The 22,742-nt window shown below is 44.4% G+C and overlaps 1 protein-coding gene across 1 annotated transcript; it reads left to right on the top strand.

The window, feature by feature from the left end:
* The first annotated feature begins 1,622 nt into the window (after positions 1-1,622).
* On the top strand, positions 1,623-21,754 carry LSM12 (LSM12 homolog). The gene is made up of 5 exons (XM_068531293.1): positions 1,623-1,819; positions 3,668-3,801; positions 17,489-17,598; positions 19,016-19,142; positions 19,926-21,754. The coding sequence occupies exons 1-5, from the start codon at positions 1,696-1,698 to the stop codon at positions 20,016-20,018; spliced, it is 588 nt and encodes a 195-aa protein (XP_068387394.1). The 5' UTR covers positions 1,623-1,695; the 3' UTR covers positions 20,019-21,754.
* The last annotated feature ends 988 nt before the right edge of the window (positions 21,755-22,742 follow it).

Genomic DNA, 22,742 nt, shown 5'->3' with positions numbered 1-22,742 from the left:
AAGGTGTGGGGAAAGGAAGCTGGATACAAATCTCATTTCGCTCCCTTGCTACATGTTTTTCAATTGCCCCAAGGAAAAAGCCTAAATTTTCTTAGTCTTTGAAAGTTTGCTTGGCCTCTAGCCAAGACAACCTTTACCAGCCCAGTCCCACATTCTGTTTCATGATATTTCTGAGCTACTTTATGCTCCCTGAAATCACCAAGCTCTCTCCTTTCAGGGGTCCTGACGTCTGCAGTTACCTCTGCTTAGAACATGGCTACTCTTTCCCTGCTTGTCTTTCAGGTCTCAGATTTTTCCACTTCTTCCAGGAAGCTTTTCCTAACAGTGCCTGGCAGTCATTTATGAGCACCTATAATCACCATGTTATATAAAAGGTGGAGTGGCAGTTACGTATGACTTGTTATGGGGTAGACGTGAAAGTTCTCTGGAAAAACCCAAGTATGAGGGAGCAGTATGTTTATTTCTATTACAATGATTGTACTAATATGGGCCCAACTTTAGGAAGTTGATGTCTCTTGCAAGGCAAGGAAACACTTTTGATATTTGTTCAGGTTAAGTAGTGCCAGGACTGGCCCTTTGCCTCCCTCTCTTTGCCTGTCCTTACTCATACATGAGGCTCTAGAATTTCTTTAGTGGAAGGTTAGGTGGGTTAGGGATGGCAACTGGTGATGGTAGGGCTTGAAAATGCATCTGCATCGTACTTACATGTTAAGAAAACTGTTTCGTATATTAGATAGGCATTAATGGGGGGCCCAAAACTCCTACCCCAAGGCTCCCTTTGTCAACACCATTGCTCCTCATTCTGGCTCTTTGCCCGGTTTTCTAGAGGAGAGGGCAAGATGGGAGATGGGGAAGCATCTTGAGTTCCAACAGTGATGGGTGATCACGGAGGAACTACCATTTATTAAGGATCTACTATATGCCATGCATTTGTACACATTATCTCATTATCTCCCGCTCCTCCTAACTACTCTGTGAGGTATTATGTAATATAGCATAGCAGTAAATAGCATCGTCTTTGGAAACAGGTAGACCGAATCCTTGCTAGTTGTGCGACCCGGGACAAAGTTTAGTCTAAGACTTAGTTTCTTCCTCTGTAAAATGAGGATATTGATTCCTACATCGAAGGGTTGCTGGATGCTCAACAGTGATAATACAGAAGGAATAAAGAAAAGAATCAGGCTTAGTAATTTGCTCAAGGTCATATAACTCAGTGGAATTCCAATTCCGTTTTAGCTAACTCTACAGCCAATGTTCTTTCCACTACCACTTTGTAGTTAGGTGTAATCGTTTTGAGCAAGTTTAGTTAAGTCTTCTGGGCCTTGGATTCCTCATTTGTAAAATACAGAGTTCATTCATCAAACTCTTGTGTCAAGGTGTGCACGTAATGAAGACTGCAGTTCCCTCCTCCCTCCCCTTTTCATTCGACATAGGTCATTTATCTTTAACTTCTAAAATGGACCTTGCAAGCTTGTTACAAACCGGGCGTAGCCGCACCAACGTAATTATTCACATTCCTCTTTATTTCCTCTTTCCTCCTCATCCACCTAGGCTCCCGCCCCACCCAGTCCAGGCCACGCCCTGGCGTGTGACGTCAGCACGCCCCGTGCGTCGGCGGCGCGGCGCTCACTGGGGGCCCGGCTTTCGCCCGCTGCTGCTGCCGCCGCCGCCGCCGGCCGCGGCTGCTCTCCCAAGATGGCGGCTCCTCCGGGCGAGTACTTCAGCGTTGGGAGCCAGGTGTCGTGCCGGACGTGCCAGGAGCAGCGGCTGCAGGGCGAGGTGGTAGCCTTCGACTACCAGTCCAAGATGCTGGCTTTAAGTATCCTTCCCTGCGCGGAGCCCGAGGCCGGGCCGGCGTGTATGTGCGGCGGTGGGGGGGCGGGGGACGACGGCGGTGGCTGGGGCCCTCTCCGGGCCTAGGGGCGACCGGCTTCCGCGGCGCCCGGAGCGCATGCGCACGGCCCTGAGCTCCCCTCCCCCTCTCGTGGGTCCCTCGGTCGGCCTTGGGGACCCTTGTCTCCCACCCGTTGTGGGAGCTGGGCCCCGAACGAGGGTGGGTGGGTGGAGGGGGGCTTGACACGCGGATGGCTTTTCGGGGGGAACGCTAGGAGAGGGGACACAGTAATCCGGAGAGGGGTGGTCGTGGGAGGGGGCTGGTGATTGGAGCCCGGATGGGAGGGGGACGGGTAAAATCATGTGGGGAGGGGGTGTGTAGAGTAAGGAACTGCTAGTGAGTGGGACAAGGGTATGGAGTTCAGGAGGGGTTGTCCACTGATGGGATTTGGTCCAAGAAAGGGCGGTGGGGTGGTGACCAAATGGGCCTCTCCTGTTTGGGGGGAGAGTAACTGCAGGACAGAGTTTGTAGCAGAACTGGGGATAGGGGCTTGTTTTGCTGGTGCTTGTGTATGCGTGGTGCCGCTGGGGGCAGGGAGTGCTGAATTTTCGGCTTCTCAGTGATTTGGAAGTTGCTGTTTTGGGGATGTTTGTATTGGAAACCTGGTCTAGAGAGAGAGGACCACATTTTTCAGGGGTTTATGTATGGATGTGTGGGTTACAGGTGAAAGAGTAAACTGTCTTCTCTTGTCAGCCCAGCACATGGAGTCCTGACTTCTCCATAGCAGTAGCCTTCCCTTTTGAATGTGTCAGTGTTCAACAGAATGGAAAAGGTGGTCTCTTTCTTTGGGGTGGAAGTGATTTCTGAATTACTCCAGGAAACTCAGTCGTGGAAACAGAATACTACCTGGTTGTAATAAATGTGCCACCCCTTCCCCTTTTATTTGAGCCACAGGTGGGTTTATTTGGATTTTTTTTTTTTAAGAGTAATCTCTTATGGCACCTTTCAAAAGGAAGTTTCCTACTGAGTCTGCTACTGCCTTTGACTGGCAAGTATTTTAATTCATTTAACTACTGGTTGTGGATTTGTAGCTTAGGAAGATGTCCTTTGAAACTAATTACAGCAAGAACAGTTGCGGGTTTTTTTTTAATTTTTGTTTTTGTTTTTTAAACACAAGACTTCATACCTGGACCAAGTAAGACCTTTTCCATTAGTGGTTTAGTTGGAAGGATTTCGGAATGAAGAATTACTCTACCTTTAATTGACATACAGTATGCTTTTGAGAAATGGTTGGAGAATGAGTGAGTGAGTGAATGAATGAATGAATGAATGGGTTAGCTAGCTGGGTCACCTTGAGTGAGCTTCCTTTCCAGTGCTGTAGTTTCCTCCTGTGCGAAATGGGAAATCTCAAATCTGAAAAAGAGAAAAGAGCACTGTTCGGATATAGGGAGTATTATACCAAGAACAGGAAGTACTTGCTCTTCAGTGTGGTTCATTAGGTTCAAGACAAACAGTATACATAATGGCATTAAAACTGTATTAAGCCTCTTCATAAAACCGGTAAAGAGAAGGTGACAGAAACACTGTTGAGGCTTCCAATTTTGGATTGTGTTTGGCTTTGAAAAGCTTGAGATCTTTTGGTTATGGGGTTGTGCGGCAGGAAAGTGACAGGCAGAGATTTCCTGAGGAGAGGTGTGATTCTTGTGAGGCTCCCTCTCTTGCTTGTGGCACACCTTTTACACAAGCCTTGGGTGAATTGTGTTTTCCATGCCCCTTTGGGATGTGTCAGTTCTCTGCTTGCCCCTATTTTCCTTAACTTTATTTTTTCACCAGAATGTCCCTCTTCCAGTGGAAAGCCCAACCACGCAGACATCTTGCTCATAAACTTACAGTATGTTTCAGAAGTGGAAATAATTAATGACCGAACAGAAACCCCTCCTCCCCTAGCTTCACTCAATGTTAGTAAGGTAAGGACTTGAGGGCAGTTCTGGTTCTCCAAAATGATGGGAAATTTGAGTCTCATTGACTCTTGGTGGTACATACATTGTCCATTGTTTGTTTTTCATTTTTTTCAGTGATTTACAATTGCTTGTTTTGATATATTTTTTAAAAAATATATCAGTTTAACTTTCCTCTTTATTCCTGGGTATCTTCAGAAGATTTTAAGAAATGTCTTAATGACCAAGTAGAGAAATAGAGTTGAGAGCTGGCTTTTGTCCTTTGTGAAAGAGGGCTTCCCCGCCCCCCCCCCCCCCCCGCAACCTGCAGTCCATGTGTGAACTTCCAGTGTTGGGAGGGTTGGGTAGGGGTGTTGCTTCTGAACCTCCTGAAATTGTGTATGTGTGCACATGAGAATATATGTTTCCTGGGTGAAGATGTGGAATACTTTTTTAGATTCTCAGAGGGATTAATGACCTACAAAAATTTGAAAACCACTGCCTTAGAGCTTTGTTTTTGTCTTTATGTTTGAATTTTGAGGTCTAACAAAATTAGAGTTTTAGGATATTTTAATCTTGGATGTACAGATTGGTCTCTGGGAACCCTCAAATAACTTTCCTGATTCTTTAGTTCTGTTAGCCAAAGTTCATGTTGATCAATAATAGTAATGCCCCAAGCCCTGTTGTAGCCTTTGCTGTGCCCTGTACTTGGAACACCCTTTCAGAATGACTGGAGCCTTATCCATCAGGACTCAGTTTAATGGCACCTCTTTCAAGAAGTCTTCTCTGATCACTCAGGCTAAAGTGATTTGCCCCCATTATTCTCTCTTACAGTACCTTAGCCTTCAGAGATAAGGTGACATATCATTTATAGTCCAATCTGGGACATTTTCGAGAGTAAAGCGGGGGGTGCTTTTGTTTTACACCGAGACAAGTATAGATTGGTGTGTCTTGGGCAAATTGCGACTTAAGGTTACCCTCTTCATAGCTTTTTTGTAATTATAATTGTATATCATTTGTTTACTTTTCTATCTAACCAGAATTTGTTTTGTGGGGATAGGAACTATACCTGTTTTGTTCATCACTAAATATACAGAGCCTTGTGCAGAGTAGGTGCTTCGTAAGTACTTGTTGAATGAATAAGTTAGGCCTTCAGTTTTCATAACTGTTGCCTTTCCTTAAGTCTCTTGAATTAGTGTGGTGGAAGTTTTTTTCCCTTTATAAGAGTATTGTAATAATGTATATTCTCTTGCCTCTCTTGGGAATGTAGTGTGTTTGCTACAATTCAGCAAAGCAGGGAGACACTCAGGCAGCTGAAACAAAGGAGAGTGACTGAGGCTGGCAGAACGCAGTTACCTCAGATCTGGAGTTCCCTTCTTTCTAGATTCCAGGGAAGTGCCACACTTTTTTTTTTTTACTGATGTCTGAGGACAGATTCAGAAGGGTCTTGGGATTCATATTAAAGCCTGTTGCGTACAGAATGTCCCATTCTTAGACTTATAGATTTTTGGAACAGTGGCTCAGTCCTCCTATTAAAGTATAGGTCGTCTTTGGATGATCTTCTGTTAGCAGAAGAGATTATTTATTTATTTTATTTTTGGCTGCGTTGGGTCTTCGTTGCTGCCTGCGGGCTTTCTCTAGTTGTGGTGAACGGGGGCTACTCTTCATTGCGGTGCGCGGGCTTCTTGTTGCGGTGGCTTCTCTTGTTGTGGAGCACAGGCTCTAGGCACGCAGGCTTCAGTAGTTGTGCACGCGGGCTCAGTAGTTGTGGCTTGCGGGCTCCAGAGCGCAGGCTCAGTAGTTGTGGAGCACGGGCTTAGTGGCTCCGCGGCATGTGGGATCTTCCCGGACCAGGGCTTGAACCCGTGTCCCCTGCATTGGCAGGCGGATTCTTAACCACTGTGCCACCAGGGAAGTCCCCAGAAGAGATTTTAAAAGTTTCAAATAAAATAGTTTATGCCTGGTATGTTGAGGGTGAAAAGGGCTCTAAGTTATCCTTTAGTGTTTGTAGGGTATGAGAAGTTTGTCAGCAACCTTTAGTGAGTAGTCGAGGAAAGATTATCTGAAATAGGGATGATTTTGTCAAATTTAAAAGATACAGGATTCTGCTCTTATGACCACCAAGTGCCACCATTTATCTGAGAGGGGCTGGAGTGGTGTGGGTGGGACTGTTAAGTGGGAGCTGTTGAGAAGCAATTCTTTGTTATTAGTTTGCGGATTATCTTTGCCTTTAGGGTTTTGCTTTCTGCTGGTCAGTTGTCTACTAGCATTATTGTAAACTAGTTGTTTACCCACTCTTTCAAGACAGCAGCCGAAAGTAATAGGTTGTGGAATACCAGAAATCTTTACTTTTCTTACTTTGTGGCCTGCTTGCCAAGTCTTGAAAAAGGAGTCAGAAACTGAAGACTAAAATTAGGTTGGAGGGCTATCTTTGGGTTTCATTTATTCATTCTTCATTCGTAGAGTTGTTTATGAATAAGCGATATTGGTTTTCCCTTGAAACCAACCTTTGAGGATGCTTTGTGATTCTTCCCGAGGGCTCTTACTGTTACTGAAAACAGCTAATCTGGGCAACTACATGTTGCTTGAATGACATGAAAAGTTCATCTCATTTAAGAGCATGAGCTTGAGTTCTTTTTAGGATGGAGGATTGTTTGAGCGTTTTAGAAGGGAACTAAAGTGCCTTGAAATTCCTGGAAGAAAACTGTTGATACTTGCAGTCTAGGGAGCACTACCTGTGTACTGCACTTCCAGTGCAAGATAACATCACATGATGGCTCATCTTGCTGACATAGTAAGTGCTCTGTTTAATTAAACCTGTTGATACAAACCGGATATTTACTCCGACCCAGCAGGAAATGGAATAGAAGGCCTTTTAAAGGAAATATTTAATTCCAGCCCAACTAGAGATGGTATGAACTAGCAGTTCTTGGAGATGAGCTTGTTTTGCTTTTGGTTGGCACTTTCACTGCAGGCTAAGATGTCCTATGTCTGTCCACAGCAGTGGGATGTAAGAGGAAGCTTGGAAGAGGACAGTGGGGTCGCAGAAGGTAGAAGTTTTGAATGTCATTTTATCTTCTCCACAGTAACATTGTACCCTGTAAAATTGTTTTGAATTTCCTGACTGTAAAAGTACAAAAGCACACCAAAGCCAATCAATCATAAGTGAGGTTCAGGTTATTCACCATGTGGCTTATTAGTTTTCTGTCACGAGGAAGGTTTAAATATTGCATGAGGATGAGAGCCCAGGGTCTGCATGGTAGGGTGAAGTAAAGTGTTTCTTAACAAGTTCCTTTGAATTGACTCCACATTTTGTTCTCTGGGGTTAAAGATTGCCCATGAGTTAGTAGTGCTCTCAGATGATTTGGGACATGTCAGTATTAACAGAGTTCTCTTTTATGTAGCATTTATCAAACATTTACTGAAAATTATTTTGTGCAAGGCATTGTGGTAAGCTCTGTTGGGGACCATACCTTACATTTTTCTAGGGCTTTACAGTTTACAAAGAGCTTTGACACATCTCGGTTCATTCTCAAAACCATGCTTTGTGATCTTTAGAGTGTATTCTTTTCCTTTTAGTTTAAGAGATGGGAAGATAGGCTTATCAGTTTAAGTGACTTGTTCTAGGTTATATGGCAAGTAGTGTGGGAACTAATATTTTTACATGCCACCCTCTGAACTAGTAATCGGTAGACATCTCGTTTAATCCTAACAATAGTTCTTATGGTGTGGGTACCATCACCATCTTACAGAAAAGTAAACTGAGTCTCAGAGAGGATGAGTCAGTAGCTTAAGGTCATTCGACTAGTAAGTGATTGAGCTGGAATTTGAAGTCAGGTCTGATGTTTTGATGGCAAAGTCCCATGTTTTTTCTGCTTCTGTGTGCGCTTACCCAAGGAACTTATAGAGTAGGTTGGTGACATGAAATGAGTATGCAGATATCTATAATCCTAAGTAATATTTCTGAGTAAAGAGAAGCATCTGTGTTGTGTGGTCAGGAGCAGAATGGTCTCGTAGAAAGAACACTGGAACCAAGTGGATAAGTCTTTAAAGTCACTTCTCTGCCTCTTAACCTTGCTGAGCATCAGCTTTCTCACCATAGAGATGGGATCATGTTAGTACCTATCTCATAGAGTTGTTTGGAGGATTAGGTCAAGTTGACCAGAGTTGGCAGATGTTAGTCCTATTCTCCCGCATTAGCTATGTGCAACCAATTGATGTTCCTTGAATTATGGTGTAGGAGCAGGATGGGGGGAGAGGGGCAGTATGACAAAGGGAAGCAGCCAAGAACATTGGCACTGTTCTTTTGTCAGTCTTTCCTGATACTAGATCTGACATTCACTCAGATATCAGAACTTGCCAACCCAAGACTGGGGAAAATCAAAATTATATTGGATACCTCTTGTTGTGACCCGAATTAATGTGAATTTCCAGGACAGTGTTATCAAGTGGCATAATTAAGTGAACACTTGCCTGAGTACTGGAGGTTAGCGTGAGCAGTCACAGAACCTAAGAGGTTGTGCTTTCAATTCCTGAGACTCTTAGGAAAAAACTCACTGAGACAGCCAAGGCAAGTGTTATGTATTCATTTGTTTGGATAAATGCCTCCAGTGCATTGAATGACATGTAAGTCTCCTTCTCACTTTGCTGATTTGGAGAAGACTTTCTGGAGGAGATGCTCGTATGTTGTGCAGGAGGCAGGAAAAGGGACAAAGCATGGAAAAGTGAACTCCACAGATAAGGCGTCGACCTCCCTTACCAAACCACTGATTGATCAGCCTGTTTTGAGTATTTATTACCCATTTGTACCTTACTAACCAGCAGTGAGTGATTAAATGGAAGAAGAACCAGGAAGAAGAGATTCAAAGAGCATTTCATCAGCACCTGGTAATGAAGAATGAGTTGGCTGCCTTTGGATAAAAATGATACTTGGGAGATTGGTCTGGGAGTGGAAGGGCCTGTTCACAGAGTTCACTTTTGAAAGGAACTGACGTCATTGCTTACCTTTAGGTATGATGTCACACAGGGAAGAATTGACTTGGTGTTTGTTTTTTTTTTAATTTATTTATTTTATTGATTGATTGGCTGCATTGGGTCTTTGTTGCTGTGCACGGGCTTTCTCTAGTTGTGGTGAGCGGGGGCTACTCTTCCTTGCGGTGCGCGGGCTTCTCATTGCGGTCTCTTCTCTTGTTGCCGGAACACGGGCTCTAGAGCGCAGGCTCAGTAGTTGCAGCGCACGGGCTTAGTTGCTCCGCAGCATGTGGAATCTTCCCAGACCAGAACTCGAACCCGTGTCCCCTGCATTGGCAGGCAGATTCTTAACCACTGTGCCACCAGGGAAGCCCTGGCTTGGTTTTTGTTTTGCGTTCTAACCAGCTTGAAAGCTAAGATTTAGCATAACCTTACGGCTTTCTGTTGATGTGAGGGATAATCCTCAAGTATGAGTAAATTCCTGGGGTCGTTGGTAGCTACTGCATTGTGGCCTGTGTTCATGGACCTATCCTGTTCGCTGAGACCTTGACCATATCTTGACCCTAACGTGTTGAGGTATGGAGTTATCACCAAGTAGAATCAGATGACTTGGCCACCCTATGTTTAGGTATGTATATATTAGTAAAAGGTAGAATGTGTTCATATTATGAAAGTGGAAGGGAAATAACTTGTCTAGGGAAGGCAAGACTTTTTTGTCAGATAAAATTTTTCTGGCTTCTAGAAGCTGCATGTAACCTACTGGCTCACTTGATTAGAATGTGTTGTCAAGGCCACAGTCCCAGGTTAGAGTCCACCAGCAAGTTTTGCACCTGACTCTGAGCAGACAGCTGCTTCCTCACAGAAGTGTCATGAAGATGCAAGCAAGTGTGGGGTGAAGAGGAAGAACCCATCATTGCTGAGTAACAGGGACACAGTAAGTAGTGAGTGGTGTGAGATGAAATCAGAGAGGTAGAGTGATTGACTGCCATTTTAAAAATCACTAACCTTTGAAAGAGGTCACGTTTGGTGGCATTCAAACATTGGGGTCAACCTGATAACCATAGTAGGGGGTGCAGCGTTCCAGGCTAGGGCTCATGACTCACTTCAGGCTATAGTGCATGGCAGCCCGCTGACTTGGTGGAGCCCTCCTCAGGTCAAGAGTTTGGTTCTGAAGGGGGCTTTCCTGACATCACAGGGGTGTGGGGAGAATCGTCTACGTGAAAAGACAGATTGCTCGGCCCAAGTGACTGGCAGAGATGTGCCATAGGTGTGTTGTTGCAGCCACCTCTGCATTCTATCTCTTTGACACAGAGACGATTCAAAATAAGCACTTTACCGATGGCTCAGTGGTAGTATCTCTTACAGTGTTAAGAAAGGGGCATTCTAACTGGTTTAGTTTTCCTGGCAGAGATTAGGCTTGGGGGGGGGGGGGAAGAAAAAAACAAGTGGTGCAGTCAAGTTCTAGCATTGGAATTTAAGGCTAGCTTAGATAAATACCAGAAACTACCCTGGAGAGTGGAGCAAATTGTACATGAACTGGAAAGTTAAAGGATCTATATACCATGCCAAAAGCTAACAGTATAGTGTGGTAGAATGTGAGGAGTTTGAAGAGCTGGGTTCTTTTCACAGCTGGGCTGCTAATGAATTGTTGTATGACTGTGTGTTAGCCACTTAACCATTGGGAACTGGTCTGTGAATCTCTAACAGTCAAGGTTTCTTTTCCTTTGATCTGACTTCCCTCTCTCTCCCCCTCCCTTCCTGGTGCTGGGAATGTCAGGATGATTAAGATACTGCTTTTGTCCTCAAAAATCTCATGTTTGGGAGTGGTGAGGGACGGCAGCATTTAACTTCTTGCAGGGGGGCAGCAAACCTTTTCTGTAAAGGGCCCAATAGTAAATATCTTAGGCTTTGTGGGCTATACAGTCTCTGTCACAACTATCAACTTTGCCTTTGCCGCAAAAGCAGCCGTGGGTGATATGTAAACAAATGGTCGTGGTCGTTCCAATAAAACTTAACTAAAACAGGTGGTTGTCTGAATTTGGCCCACAGGCTGTAGTTTGCCAATCCTTGGCTTAGAGTAGTGAACATTTTAGGAAAGCCTTCTCAGATGTAACAGTGGAGTAGGGTCTTGAAGAACAAATCACAATTCATTTGGTAAAGGGAGGGAAGTTAAATGGAATCAAGCTGATTTGGATTGATTTCAGTTTGTCCATCTTTGCAATTTAAAAACTTTTGCTGTTCTGTCAGTGAGCTAAACTGGTGGCAGTTCTTAGAAATGAGGGAAGGGACTAGTTAAGTGCCAGTATTGGTGTTAGATGTATATCTTACTGAACTCCAATAACAACCCTTTAGGATGGGCCCCCATGAATGGACTAAGGCTCAGGAGAGGTTATGCATCTTGCTCAGATTCATGCAGCTAGTGAGTGGTAGGTAGGGGTTTGAGCTGGAATCTCTTTTGTTTGTGGTGGTGGGGGGGCAAGGGGGTGGCTTTTCTTTTTTACTTTTCTTTTTCTGCCCTCTTCAGAGCTCAGGAAATGACAGCACATGGTTCTTTCACTATCTCTGAATAAAATCAACTCTTTATTCTATAAACAAAGCCCCCATTTTGGCACATAAAGTGCATTTTCCAACTTACTATTCCAGTTATATTTTGGAAGTTATTCTGTTAAGGATTTATAGCCTCTCCAGCAGCTCTTAGAGAAAGCAGAAGAGAGAGAGAGCCCTGAGCTCATTGGCTAAAGGAAGGTTGGATTATATGAATTTTTTTGAAATAACCCACAAGCCACCTTCTCTGTGCTAATAATAATGATGTTATAATAATAATGTTAACAGCTAATATTTGTACAGTGCTTTACAACTCACCTAGTGCTTTCACCCATGTTATCTCCCTTAATCCTCACGGCCGTGTGTGAGATGGCTAATTTGAGCGTATACTCTCACAGATAAGTTGCTGAGGTCAAATTTCAGTTTATATCTGTGCCAGTTTTTTTTCCTGGCAGAGTCCTGTGGAGGTTCCACAGCAGTGCTGGTGTCAGGGTCTTGGGACTAGGAAATTACTCTGTTGGTGTCCAGGAGGTTTAGCTGTCTTTTGTAGCTATGAATAGTGTTTGTTGACATAATTACAAATAACTAAGAAAAACTATTGACTTTGCTGGCAACTAGTTTTTGTTCTAAGCCAGGTGAAGTATAAAACTTTGCTTGTAGCGTGTACTGACTGACTTGAGGCTGGCCTGTATTGTACGACAGCAATATGATGGTCAGAGCCTGGAGACTGAGGTGGCACTGTGGCCCCTGGATTTGCAAGGGTGTTTTTCCCTTTTTTTTTTTATAAACATCTTTATTGGAGTTTAATTGCTGCATGGTGTTTTTCATCATAGCTCAACGCTCTCAATGTACCTTAACTTTCTAGCGCAGAAGACTTGCTTGACTTAGCTTCTCTAGTCTTGGCACATCAGAAAATGATGGGTTCAGGGAATACCCATTATTATTGGCCTGAAATGCTTTCTCACACAGGATCTGTTTTCTTAAAAGCATTCCTATGAATTACCTTCAACCAAAGAAAGAAAAGGATGTCCTTGAGGTTTAGGGTGAGACTGGGACCCTTTTCAGAAAACAGAGGCCCTTCACTAAAAGGCAGACAATTGTGTTCTGTACAGAGGACATTGATGGAAATGTCAGAATTCACTGATAAAAAGAGAAGATGGCAGCTGAGGCTTAAAATGTTTTCTCTTTTATAAAACATTTTCTTTTACATTCAAATTTATAAGTGTATTTTCAACATTTCTCTTATTTCTCTTAGGTGGAACTATTTGAGTATAGTGCAGAGTTCAGAATGCAAGCTCTGGAGTCAGACTGTTTGGGTTCAAATCCAGACTCTCCCACTTGTGACTTGGTAAACTTGGGCAAGTCCATCTGTTAAGTTGGAGTAATTTTAGTCCCTATTTCACAGAATTGTTGGGAAGATTAAACATTGAATACATGTAAAGCGTGTAGCTCCGTGCATTGCGTGGAGTAATTTCTCACTCAACAAATTAGCTCTTAGGATTTTAGTGTTCACTGCCAGGCCCCTGGGACTCTACTGTTCCCCTGCTTGATTCAGTGTTTTGGTTCATTGTTATGTATTCTGGGACATGACTTCAAGCAGGGTTCTCTATTTGAGTTCCCAGCTATCTGAGGTTGTAAAGAGCAGTATTTTATTAGAAACTTTCAGACAGGAACTTTCAGCCAGGGAGCAGGAAGACTTGGGGATATTGATAGTTGGAAGAAATATATATATATATTTTAAAATAACTTTATTTAATGAATCTCATATTGATGAATATTTGGGTTATTTTGAGGTTTTCATATTATTCATCTCAGGTTACTTTTTAAAAAATTTATTTATATTATGTATTTATTTTTGGCTGCGTTGGGTGTTCGCTGCTGTGCGCGGGCTTTCTCTAGTTGCAGTGAGCGGGGGCCACTCCTCGTTGCTGTGCGTGGGCTTCTCACTGCAGTGGCTCCGCTTGTTGTGGAGCATGGGCCCTAGGCATGCGGGTTCAGTAGTTGTGGCTCACGGGCTCTAGAGCACAGGCTCAGTAGATGTGACGCACGGGCTTAGTGGCTCCGCGGCATGTGGGATCTTCCTGGACCAGGGCTCGAACCCGTGTCTCCTGCATTGGCAGACGAATTCTTAACCACTGCACCACCAGGGAAGCCCCAGAAGAAATATTTTTGAGCCTGCTTGTTGCTAGCCAAGAATGAGGGCTTTCCAGAAGTGCGCCCCAGAATTGAAACAGCAGGAGCAAGCGTGGGCCCTTAAGATGACAGTGGTTCTTGGCTGCTTTGGTCTGCCATCCCTCAGCCTCCATCAGGCCTTGCAGGCAGCACTGCCAGTTCTGGGCAGCAGCTGCAGTGCTTCCTAACCCCTCTGTGAGGGCAGCTGGTTGGAAGGCCCGAATACAGAGGGAAGACCAACCAAGAGTGGCTCAGTGGAGTCAGTAGGTCACATCCAGCAGGTTCCTCTCTGGACTTTGCTTCCCTTGTTGGATCAGCTGTCACAGCCTGTTAAATACTTGCAGTAGGAATCCCTCTGGATTCCCCACAGCACCTGTGCTTTCCTGGTCTGGGTATGTAGAAATAAGATGGCCCAGCTGGTGACCAAGTAACAAGATGAGGTTATAACAAGATGCTTGGATTATGTTGTTGTGGCTGCTTCCTCTTCTCCATGTCACTGAGTGCAGGAGGAGAGATGTGTTGTCGCTGTTCACTGATTCACTCACTCGAGGGTTACCCAGCAGCAGGCGTGACTAGAAGCCTTTTAATATTGACGTGCTTTGGAGTCAAGTTCATGCGCTTTTCTTTGTTGCCCACATCAAGTTGCTGTATATAGAATGGCCAAGAGAGGAAGAACTGGTTAGTAGACAAGGAATGAATGTTTTCACTGGGAATTGTGCAAAATAAAAGGAGAGGTAGATAAATGCAGGCTGTCTTGTGCAGTTATTTCAATTAGGCCACGTGTACATTAGTAACATGTATTTGTAGGTTTGTGCTTCTCAGTTTGCCTGAACCCAGTGTATTCTTAAAGTTGGTGCCTTTAACATTCTTTATGATTCTAACCCAGTTAGTGCTTCAGTTTTGATTGGAAGAGAGGCCAGCAGTTAGCATGCTTGCACTGAAAATGAATGTAGTATGGTGATAGTTACTGAATTTAAAAACTGCAGTCCTGATGACCCTCTGAAGCCTAAAAGGCACACCCTACACCTCCTCTGTTGGGGACAGCTTTTATTGGTTTTCTCTGGCGATTTGACAGTAACCATAAACTTATTAACTTGGAGTAACTGGACCATTTATAGATATGCATTAGTTTACAAAAATATGATGTGGGGAAATGTAGAGCTACAGCTAACTTGAGGGTAGAGTGATAGTCACTTGCTTTACAAAAGGAGGCTTATCCACATTTGTCATGGGTTTTCAGGAACATGTGTGAAAAGAGCAGGGTAATCTCCCTTCCCTTCTCACCCCAATTTTGAGAAGAAACATTTCTAGATTCTTTTTGTGAAGGTAATCTTCCTCATGCCTAATTGATGCAGTTCTCTGTGGGAGAAATTTACCCCATTTATACAGCCTCTTAGTGAAAGCAGATCTCTGTAGCTGAATATTAGGTTTAAGCATTTTCAGATTGCCATGAAAATACAGTTCATAAACTGGCAGCTGGAGGCTTCAGGGTTTGCTGTGAATCCAAATCCCCAAAGCACAATTGCAGGTACAGGTAGAGTAGTTGAGGATATTGGGGCAAATTGAAATAGTCAGCTTACACTGATTTCTGCTGACTTTTCCAAGGCTCTCCCTTGTATCATTTAGCATTTGGGATCAGTCTGCACTATGGGTTGAGATTGAGAGTCATCTAGTCCATTCTCCTTTGCTTTCAGACCCTTTAGAAGAGATTGTACAACAGGTATTTGGCGGAGGCCGGGGGTGGGAGTGACTAGGGTGTATTTTGAAATCATTGTTCTATAACCATTGTGTTGATTTTACTCAGGCTGTCTAAACAAATCACTTGTGGCTGAGATTTATATCCATTTTACTCTGCCTCTGGCAAAAATTCAAAAGTGGTTCTTCTTCCAGCTTTCCCGCCCCTCCCCAACCCCAGCTTAATTTGTCAGCTCCATTCTTAAATATTCTGCATGGATGCCTGCTTTTCCTGAGCCAACTCTTGTCTTCCTGAATGGGTGCTGTTACTATCTAGGCAACACAAGCTTTATAGAAGCAGCTTTGTCTGACCCAACGTTGGGAGATGTTTTTGGTCTTCAGGGATAACTATTTTTAAAAAGACCTCAAAGTGAGACCCTTCTGCCTGCTCATGGGGTAAACATCTGCCTGACCACTAGCCACTTCTCAGGAGCTCTGCAGGAGCTTGGTTAATCCAAGGGAGCTCTGCTTCCCTCCAGTCTTCCTTTCTTTCCTTGGAGACTTCAGATTTTCTTCAGGATTGTTTGGAAAGCGAGACTCAAGGAAACTCCTTGTTACTAGGGTTTTCTTGGTGACCAAGTAAGCTTTGCTTGTTGCTGCTTAAAATACACCCCTAGCAGGTCTCATTCCATAGAAACTGAGTGCTTTCAAGCCATGAGGCTTCCTTGCTGCAGTTGGGATTGCCAGTGCTCAGGGGAATGCTGTCAGCCCTGTGCATTTCCTTCTCTGTAAAGTTGTAGCCTGGTGGGGCCAGAATGGCAGGACCTGGCTTGAAAGATCATTTATTTACTGCTGCTGTATTTGTCTCTCTCCATGTCCTGGGGACCAAGTGAAAAGGGAGCTCTGGCTTTAAATCACTGCAGAGTTTTGGCCTTTCTTCCCCCTTTTACCTAGGGAGTCCAAAGTGACAGCATGTATGAGCTGTGCTCATACCCCCTCCTCCCTCAGTCTTTGAAACTCAGAGGCAGTTGAGGCTCCCCAGTTACCCTAACCTGGTTGAAGTCCTCCTTTTCTCTTCTTCATAGTCAAACCCACACTTAATAAAGTGCTTCATTTTACCAACAGTTAGACACTTTGCTTATTTTTCCTCCTGTAGAACTATGTTTGGCTTATGGTTTGAAAGGTCACTGTTAAAGCAGAATATGAATGTTTAAGAATTCCAGGCATCTAGGTACTTTGGGAATGTGCTGGAGGTATGATCTCTCTTTGCATTTAAGGAGCTGGTATTTGGGGACAGGTTGGGTGTTCTCATGTGTATGTTTGTGCATATGTCTTTAGTACGCTGCAGCATCAGTATACTAAGTATATGTTCTTGTTCATGGATCTGAAAATCTCCAAGTCATTTGTTTGACTTTCAGATGCATTATCTGCCTTTTGTGTAAATCATCAGTGTATTGGTTCTGTCTTCCACTCGAATTTGTACTTCTGCAGTCTAGCAACCAATAGTGTGGGGTGGGGACCAGAAATGTATTAGAGGGGCAGTAGGGATAGACAGGATACCCACCCCTGCTGGGAGCGATTTACTAGATTTGAGTAGACCTACTAGACTTTACTACAATTCTTGATCAGTTTATGGTTGTTCCACTAGAGGGCAGTTAAGGAACAGACATGAGGTAGAATGCAGACCATTCCTTTTTTTAAAGAGCATGGTAGCTATAGCCCAAGTCGAAGGTGGACAGTATCCATGGTTAGGTTTCCTGGAGTCCTGGCTCCCCATGTGAGTACAGATAATGGTACTAGAATTGTTGAGTCTTTAGAACTTCAAATCCTGGTCTTTGAAGGTGTGGTAGACATTTATTTCTAAACCTGAGGCTCTAGCGCAGTAGCTGATAAAAATTCTTAATTCTTTCCTTTCGTAGAAATGTATGCATTACCTTTTATCTCTGACCACCACTTTCCATCAGGTAGGCCCCCCCCCCCCCGCCCCCAAGTCATACTCTGTAACCTTGCCCTACTCTATTTTTTTCCTAGCACTTAGCCCTGTCTGAAGTTATCTTGTTTGTTTTTGTTTATAGTCGGTCTCCCCTGCCCCCTTCTGTGCTGTATCTCTAGCTTAGTACAGTGAATGTCTGGCACATGGTAGGCATTCAGTAAGTACTGGAAGGAACGGATGTTTGCCAGGAATAGCAGTAACTGTTGAGGTATATTGTGTGTGTTTTTGTTTGTTTCACTTTTGATCTCAGAAAACTGAATCTACCCAAATCAGTCTTTTCCGGCATCTTTTCCTCAACTTAGGTCCTGAAGGAAGGATGAAGGTGAACGCTTTTCTGAGTCTCTTTCCTTTCCCCCACCCTAGCTTGCCAGCAAAGCACGGACAGAGAAGGAGGAGAAGCTGAGCCAGGCCTATGCAATCAGCGCTGGTGTCTCCCTAGAGGGCCAGCAGCTCTTCCAGACCATACACAAGACGTGAGTTGGGGGGAGCATAGGGGTCCCTTGCCCCGGGGGTGATGCTGCCTGGCTGTGCTGTCTGCTGGCTGATTTTGGGGTAGTTGTGTTTATGAATGTCACAAGGGAAGCTGGTTAGTGTGTTGGCAGTACCTCGGCTTCCAGGGATGCGGTGCTTGTTGCCTTTCTGTATGGTAGAATGGTGTAATCTCCAACAAGTTGTCTGCTCTGGGCTTCATTTTCTTCATCTGTAGAACTTAGTTTTGGATTAGAGTGTCCCTAAGGGTCCCTTCCAGACCTAGTATTCCATAATTTAGAACTAGTGATTTCTTTCTCTTTTATTATTTTGATCTTGTACCTTTCTCTAAAAGCTGATGCAGTTTTATTAAGGGAAAGTTATATCTGTCTCCCTCTTCCCAATTATATATTGGGGTGAACATAAGGAGTTAGGGAGAGCAGAAGGCCACCTTATTACCACCTCATAAAAGACATTTTGTCACAGCAGAAGTCATTTGACTCTCCGCTAGCTTCCCTAGCTGCTGAAAAACTGAAACATTTGACACTCCCCCTTCTTCCTGCTGCCTTCTGTTACCCTATTTAACCACCTGAGTCTGGTGCACAGATGGTAGCTGGCATCAGAGCTGTTTGAGGCCATGGTGTGAGTATCTAAGCATTTACAGGTATGTGAAGGAACTCTCTTAGCAGTGGCAGCTGCCCTAGGTTCCCCCAAGTGTGAACTGGGTTGGATTTTCCCAGTCTGGCAAGTTACCCAGCTGTCTGATAATTGAGAAGGGCCAGTTTGAGGAGCAGCTATCATTTAGGCTGGTGGGGAGCAGAGTACAGATTGCAATAAGTTGGGGAGTTTGTTCTGTCTTTTGAAAGGTACCATTTCCCCCTAGGCCAAAGGTTGGCAAACTACAGGCAGTGGGCCAGATCTACTCATTTGTTTATGTATTATCTGTGACTGCTTTTGAGGTACAGCAGCAGAGTAGTTGTGACAGAGATTGTATGGCTTGCAAAGCCAGAAATACTTGCTGTCCGACCCTTTATAGAAAAAATTTGCCAACCCCTGCCCTAGGCTGCTATTTAAATTGAATCTAGTGGCCTGAGCCTAGCTGTTTATTTGTAAGTCAAATTAGTTTGGACTTCTGAGGCTGCCACCAAGTTTTCTGTGGTTTTTCAGGTCCCTAATGCTTCAGAGTAACTCTTCTGGACCATCCTTGGAATAAGTGTGCATTGGTTTCATTGCTTTTCCTAGCCAGTGGTGCCCAGGAAATGTTTCTTGGCTACTTCTCCCTATGGGCTGATGGCAACCAGTTATTGGCTGAGTGGTGAGCTAGGAACTTGGGGTTAGCTTTCTGGAGTTATTTATTCATCAGGCAGGAGGTGTGGGATGCCCCGCAAGAGGTAACTTTCACCTGCTCTCTTCTCCTTCCAGCATTAAAGACTGTAAATGGCAAGAAAAAAACATCGTAGTCATGGAAGAAGTTGTTATTACACCCCCATATCAAGTGGAAAACTGTAAAGGCAAAGAGGGGAGTGCACTGAGCCATGTACGCAAAATAGTAAGTAAAGGAGCCGTGAAACCTTAGGGAGAGGATGATTCCTCAGCCTTCTCCCCTCCAGCCTGAGGGCAAGACATTACGCCGCAGTCCCTGCCCCTTTTGACACAGCCAGCCTGCAAGCAGCCCTGCCTGATCACCCTGCCTCCCTGCACCATGGTGCTCTGCAGCCATGGCTTGGACACTCTTGGGGGGTGGAACCACTGGGCAGTGCAGAATAAAGCGAGTGGTCAACCCTATGTCCTCTGCAGTGTGGCTTTTTGGAATTATCCAGACCATTCCATGATATTGCGTCTGAACCCAGGCTGGGTTCTTCTCGGGAAGGGCTGGTTGGTATACCTCAGTGGCTGTTGGAGTCTGTGACCCTTCATGTGTCATCTGACTTTCTAGATTGAGTTGCAGCATTTGTAAAAACAAACTGAGCATTGGGAGACCAACATTGTGGATGTAAAAAGTTTTAAGACTGTAATTCCCCACCAGCTTTTCATTCTGCACTTGTGTGAGGAGGGGAGAGGGAGTTTGGGTCATAATAATCTCCCTTCTTGCTTTACTTTATAGATTCCCCTTCTTTTAGACAGTCTTAGCTGAAGCTGCAAAAAATTGTGGCTGAAACAAGAGGACCCCCCAGCTATCTTGTTGGGAAGGCCAGCAGACAGCAAGGGCAAAGGTGCTGAATAATCCACGAGCTAGACAGCCAGGATGGGCTGTTGAAGTCTAGAGTGAACTGTTTGGGAGGCCTTGTGTGCCCATCTCTTTTTCTGATCTAGGCTGACTGGTCTCTTTCAGGTTGAAAAACATTTTAGAGACGTGGAAAGCCAAAAGATACTGCAGCGTTCACAAGCCCAGCAACCACAGAAGGAGGCTGCCCTGTCATCCTGAGTCCACACATACAGAGGACTCTTCCAGCATCCAGACAAGGAGGCGATGGTGGTGGCTTCAGCGGAGGCAGGCCGGGGGAGGGAAGGGATTCTATATTTCCTGTTGGCTCTTGTCAACAAAGGGTCAGCATTTCCAAATCTTTGACTTGAACAAACAAAACACCCAACAGAAAAGAACAAGAGAATAATTTAAAAGTTGAATCATTACTTGACTAACAGACTTCGGTCCACCATGTCCTTTTCACAGCCCCCTTCTGGAACAGTCACCTTGTTAATTTTATTTTTGAAAATTCCTTTCCTTCTCTGCCCTTTCACCTCTGACTTTCCTTTCCCAGTCTGTCTCTGCCATTCTGTTTTTATAAGTGGCTACACTTGCCTTCTGAGTGATTGAAAGAAACTTTTACATCTTCTCTTCCAAAATAAAAGTAACAAGCTGACTGTGATACTTAAGTTGAGACTAGAGCAGCAGACAGAGGTCTCACTTTAAATTTTTCTTTTTTTTTTTTTTTTTTTCTTTTTTTGCACAGGGCATGGCTTGAATTAGTTTTATTTTTCTTAACTTTAAATATATATATGAAAATATATATTAAAATGTTCTCTAAATATTTTCTGCTTCTTGCAGGTCTTTTTACTAGATCATGGCCACTCTTCCCACCTCATCCCTCTGAAAGTAAAAGTGTATTGTCCTCCCCACCACCCATAGCCAGGCAACTAACTTGACTTAGTTCACAGCAAGAATCTCCTGCAGCACTTTGTAGAGCCAGTGTATGCAGATGGGATCTGGCTTTGAGGGTTCCTGGTAGCTTTTTAGTCTTTAACTGTATGTGTACCAGTCTCACATTTGGCAAAAACCTCAGGATTCTCCCTCTGCCTTTGTCTTACTTCACGGTACTAGAAGAACTTCCTCACCACTCTCCTGTCTGCTAGATGGGAGCGTCCACTGCCCTTTCTCCTGTGCCCTCTGCAGGAAGAACTATTTTGCACGGCACATCTCAGCTCCTTCTCGAAGGATGGTTTTCTCTCACGAGAAACCTGGAGTCTACCTATTCCGACCTCTCTTTAAGTCTGTATCCAGAGCCACTAGCCCAGGAGAAAGCTTGGGTGACCTGTCATTTCTCTTCTGCCAACCTCCTGCTCTTATGCCCTTCCCTACCCCCCCTTAAGTTTTACAAGCTTATGACAGTTTGTATGTGCTCAGCCAATGGGCAGAAAACCTGGGAAGAATTTCTGGACTTCAGCCCACCAGTTTGTCTGGTTTGACTAACCTGCTGAGAGTTAAACTGGCACCCATTGCCTCTGTGCCTGCAAGGCGGTCCAGCGGGTAGAGTGTGCCACCATCTGAATATCAGGCACCGTGGCGTGGGAGGTGGGTGATGCTCATGTGACTGGCTAGAGCTTTGGGGGTGGGGTGGGGGTTAACTACTATTGCTTTGGCCATGATCTCTTTCCCCTTCCTTTTTTTTTTAATTAAATAAATGGATCAAAATTAAATAATTCAAGCCCTGCCTTCAAAATGAGATTTTTTTTTTTTTAGTATTGTTTAGCAAAAACAATAAAACCCAAATTTTTTTAACCATCACTCATGTCTCGGGTTTGTGCGTGCTTTAGAGGCCCCAGAGGGAGGGGTCTGAGGAGGTGTGTGTTTGGTTTGACCTTTCCCTTTAAACTCTCTGCTTCCTACTCTTCACCCTCTCTCCTTCTACCCCTGAGAACTCATCCAGAAATACAGTGCCAGGTATATAAGTTAAGAAGGGGGGGGCTTCCCTGGTGGCGCAGTGGTTGAGAATCTGCCTGCCAGTGCAGGGGACACGGGTTCGAGCCCTGGTCTGGGAGGATCCCACATGCCGCGGAGCAACTGGGTCCGTGAGCCACAACTACTGAGCCTGCGCGTCTGGAGCCTGTGCTCTGCAACAAGAGAGGCCGCGATAGTGAGAGGCCCGCGCACCGCGATGAAGAGTGGCCCCCGCTCGCCGCAACTAGAGAAAGCCCTCGCACAGAAACGAAGACCCAACACAGCCAAAAATAAATAAATAAATAAAATTAAAAAAAAAAAAAAAAAAAAGCAAGGAACATGACTTGAAAAAAAAAAAAAGAAGGGGATCCAGGGTTGGGAGCTGCATGTAAGTGGAGTAGAGGGAATAAAGGGGGTGGGTACATACATGAGACCATTTGTTACAGGACTGCTGGGAGGAAAAACGAGAGAAGACTGAGAAGTATACTTTCATATCACCTGCCATTGGCCAGAACTTGATTTAAAGTACCAAGCCTTTGATTTAGTCCGCGTGGAAATGTAGACTTCTGGAGAAGATAAAAGAGGGAGAAGAGAGGCGCCCTTGCAAGGTCTAGAAAACCTGAGAGAGAACGATTAAAGAAGTGAACGTGATTAATGGGAAATGGCAATCCTGGAAGCAAGCTCTGTGTCGCGTGTCCCACGTCATCACTTTCTCCCCATTGCCCATTGGGTCTCTAGGCCTGTGAATGGGAGACAGTGGGTACCAGCTGCTTCTGGTAGGAAGAACTTCTGACTCTTTGGTTTTAGTCCATGAAATGATGTGGGGGAACTTTGAGCAATTCAAGAGGTGGAGTTAGTATGGTGGGAAAGACATGCAGTGTGGAAGGAAGAACAAATGCTTTGGAGACATAAATAGTTGGCTTCAAATTCTCACACTTCCATTTCCTCACTTTGTGACCGCGGATAGGTCATTTTATTTGTCCAAGCTTTAGT

The sequence above is a fragment of the Eschrichtius robustus genome, chromosome 20, assembly GCF_028021215.1.
Source record: "Eschrichtius robustus isolate mEscRob2 chromosome 20, mEscRob2.pri, whole genome shotgun sequence".
NCBI lineage: Eukaryota > Metazoa > Chordata > Mammalia > Artiodactyla > Eschrichtiidae > Eschrichtius > Eschrichtius robustus.
Note: the sequence above shows the minus strand (reverse complement) of the source record. Positions and strands in the feature narration are given on the sequence as shown.

Excerpts from the sequence above, each read along its gene's own strand:
- LSM12 (XM_068531293.1), top strand. The coding sequence starts at position 1,696 with ATGGCGGCTCCTCCGGGCGAGTACTTCAGCGTTGGGAGCCAGGTGTCG. Across the intron at positions 1,820-3,667 it reads GTCCAAGATGCTGGCTTTAA|AATGTCCCTCTTCCAGTGGA; the intron begins GTATCCTTCCCT and ends TTTTTTCACCAG. Across the intron at positions 19,143-19,925 it reads TGAGCCATGTACGCAAAATA|GTTGAAAAACATTTTAGAGA; the intron begins GTAAGTAAAGGA and ends GGTCTCTTTCAG.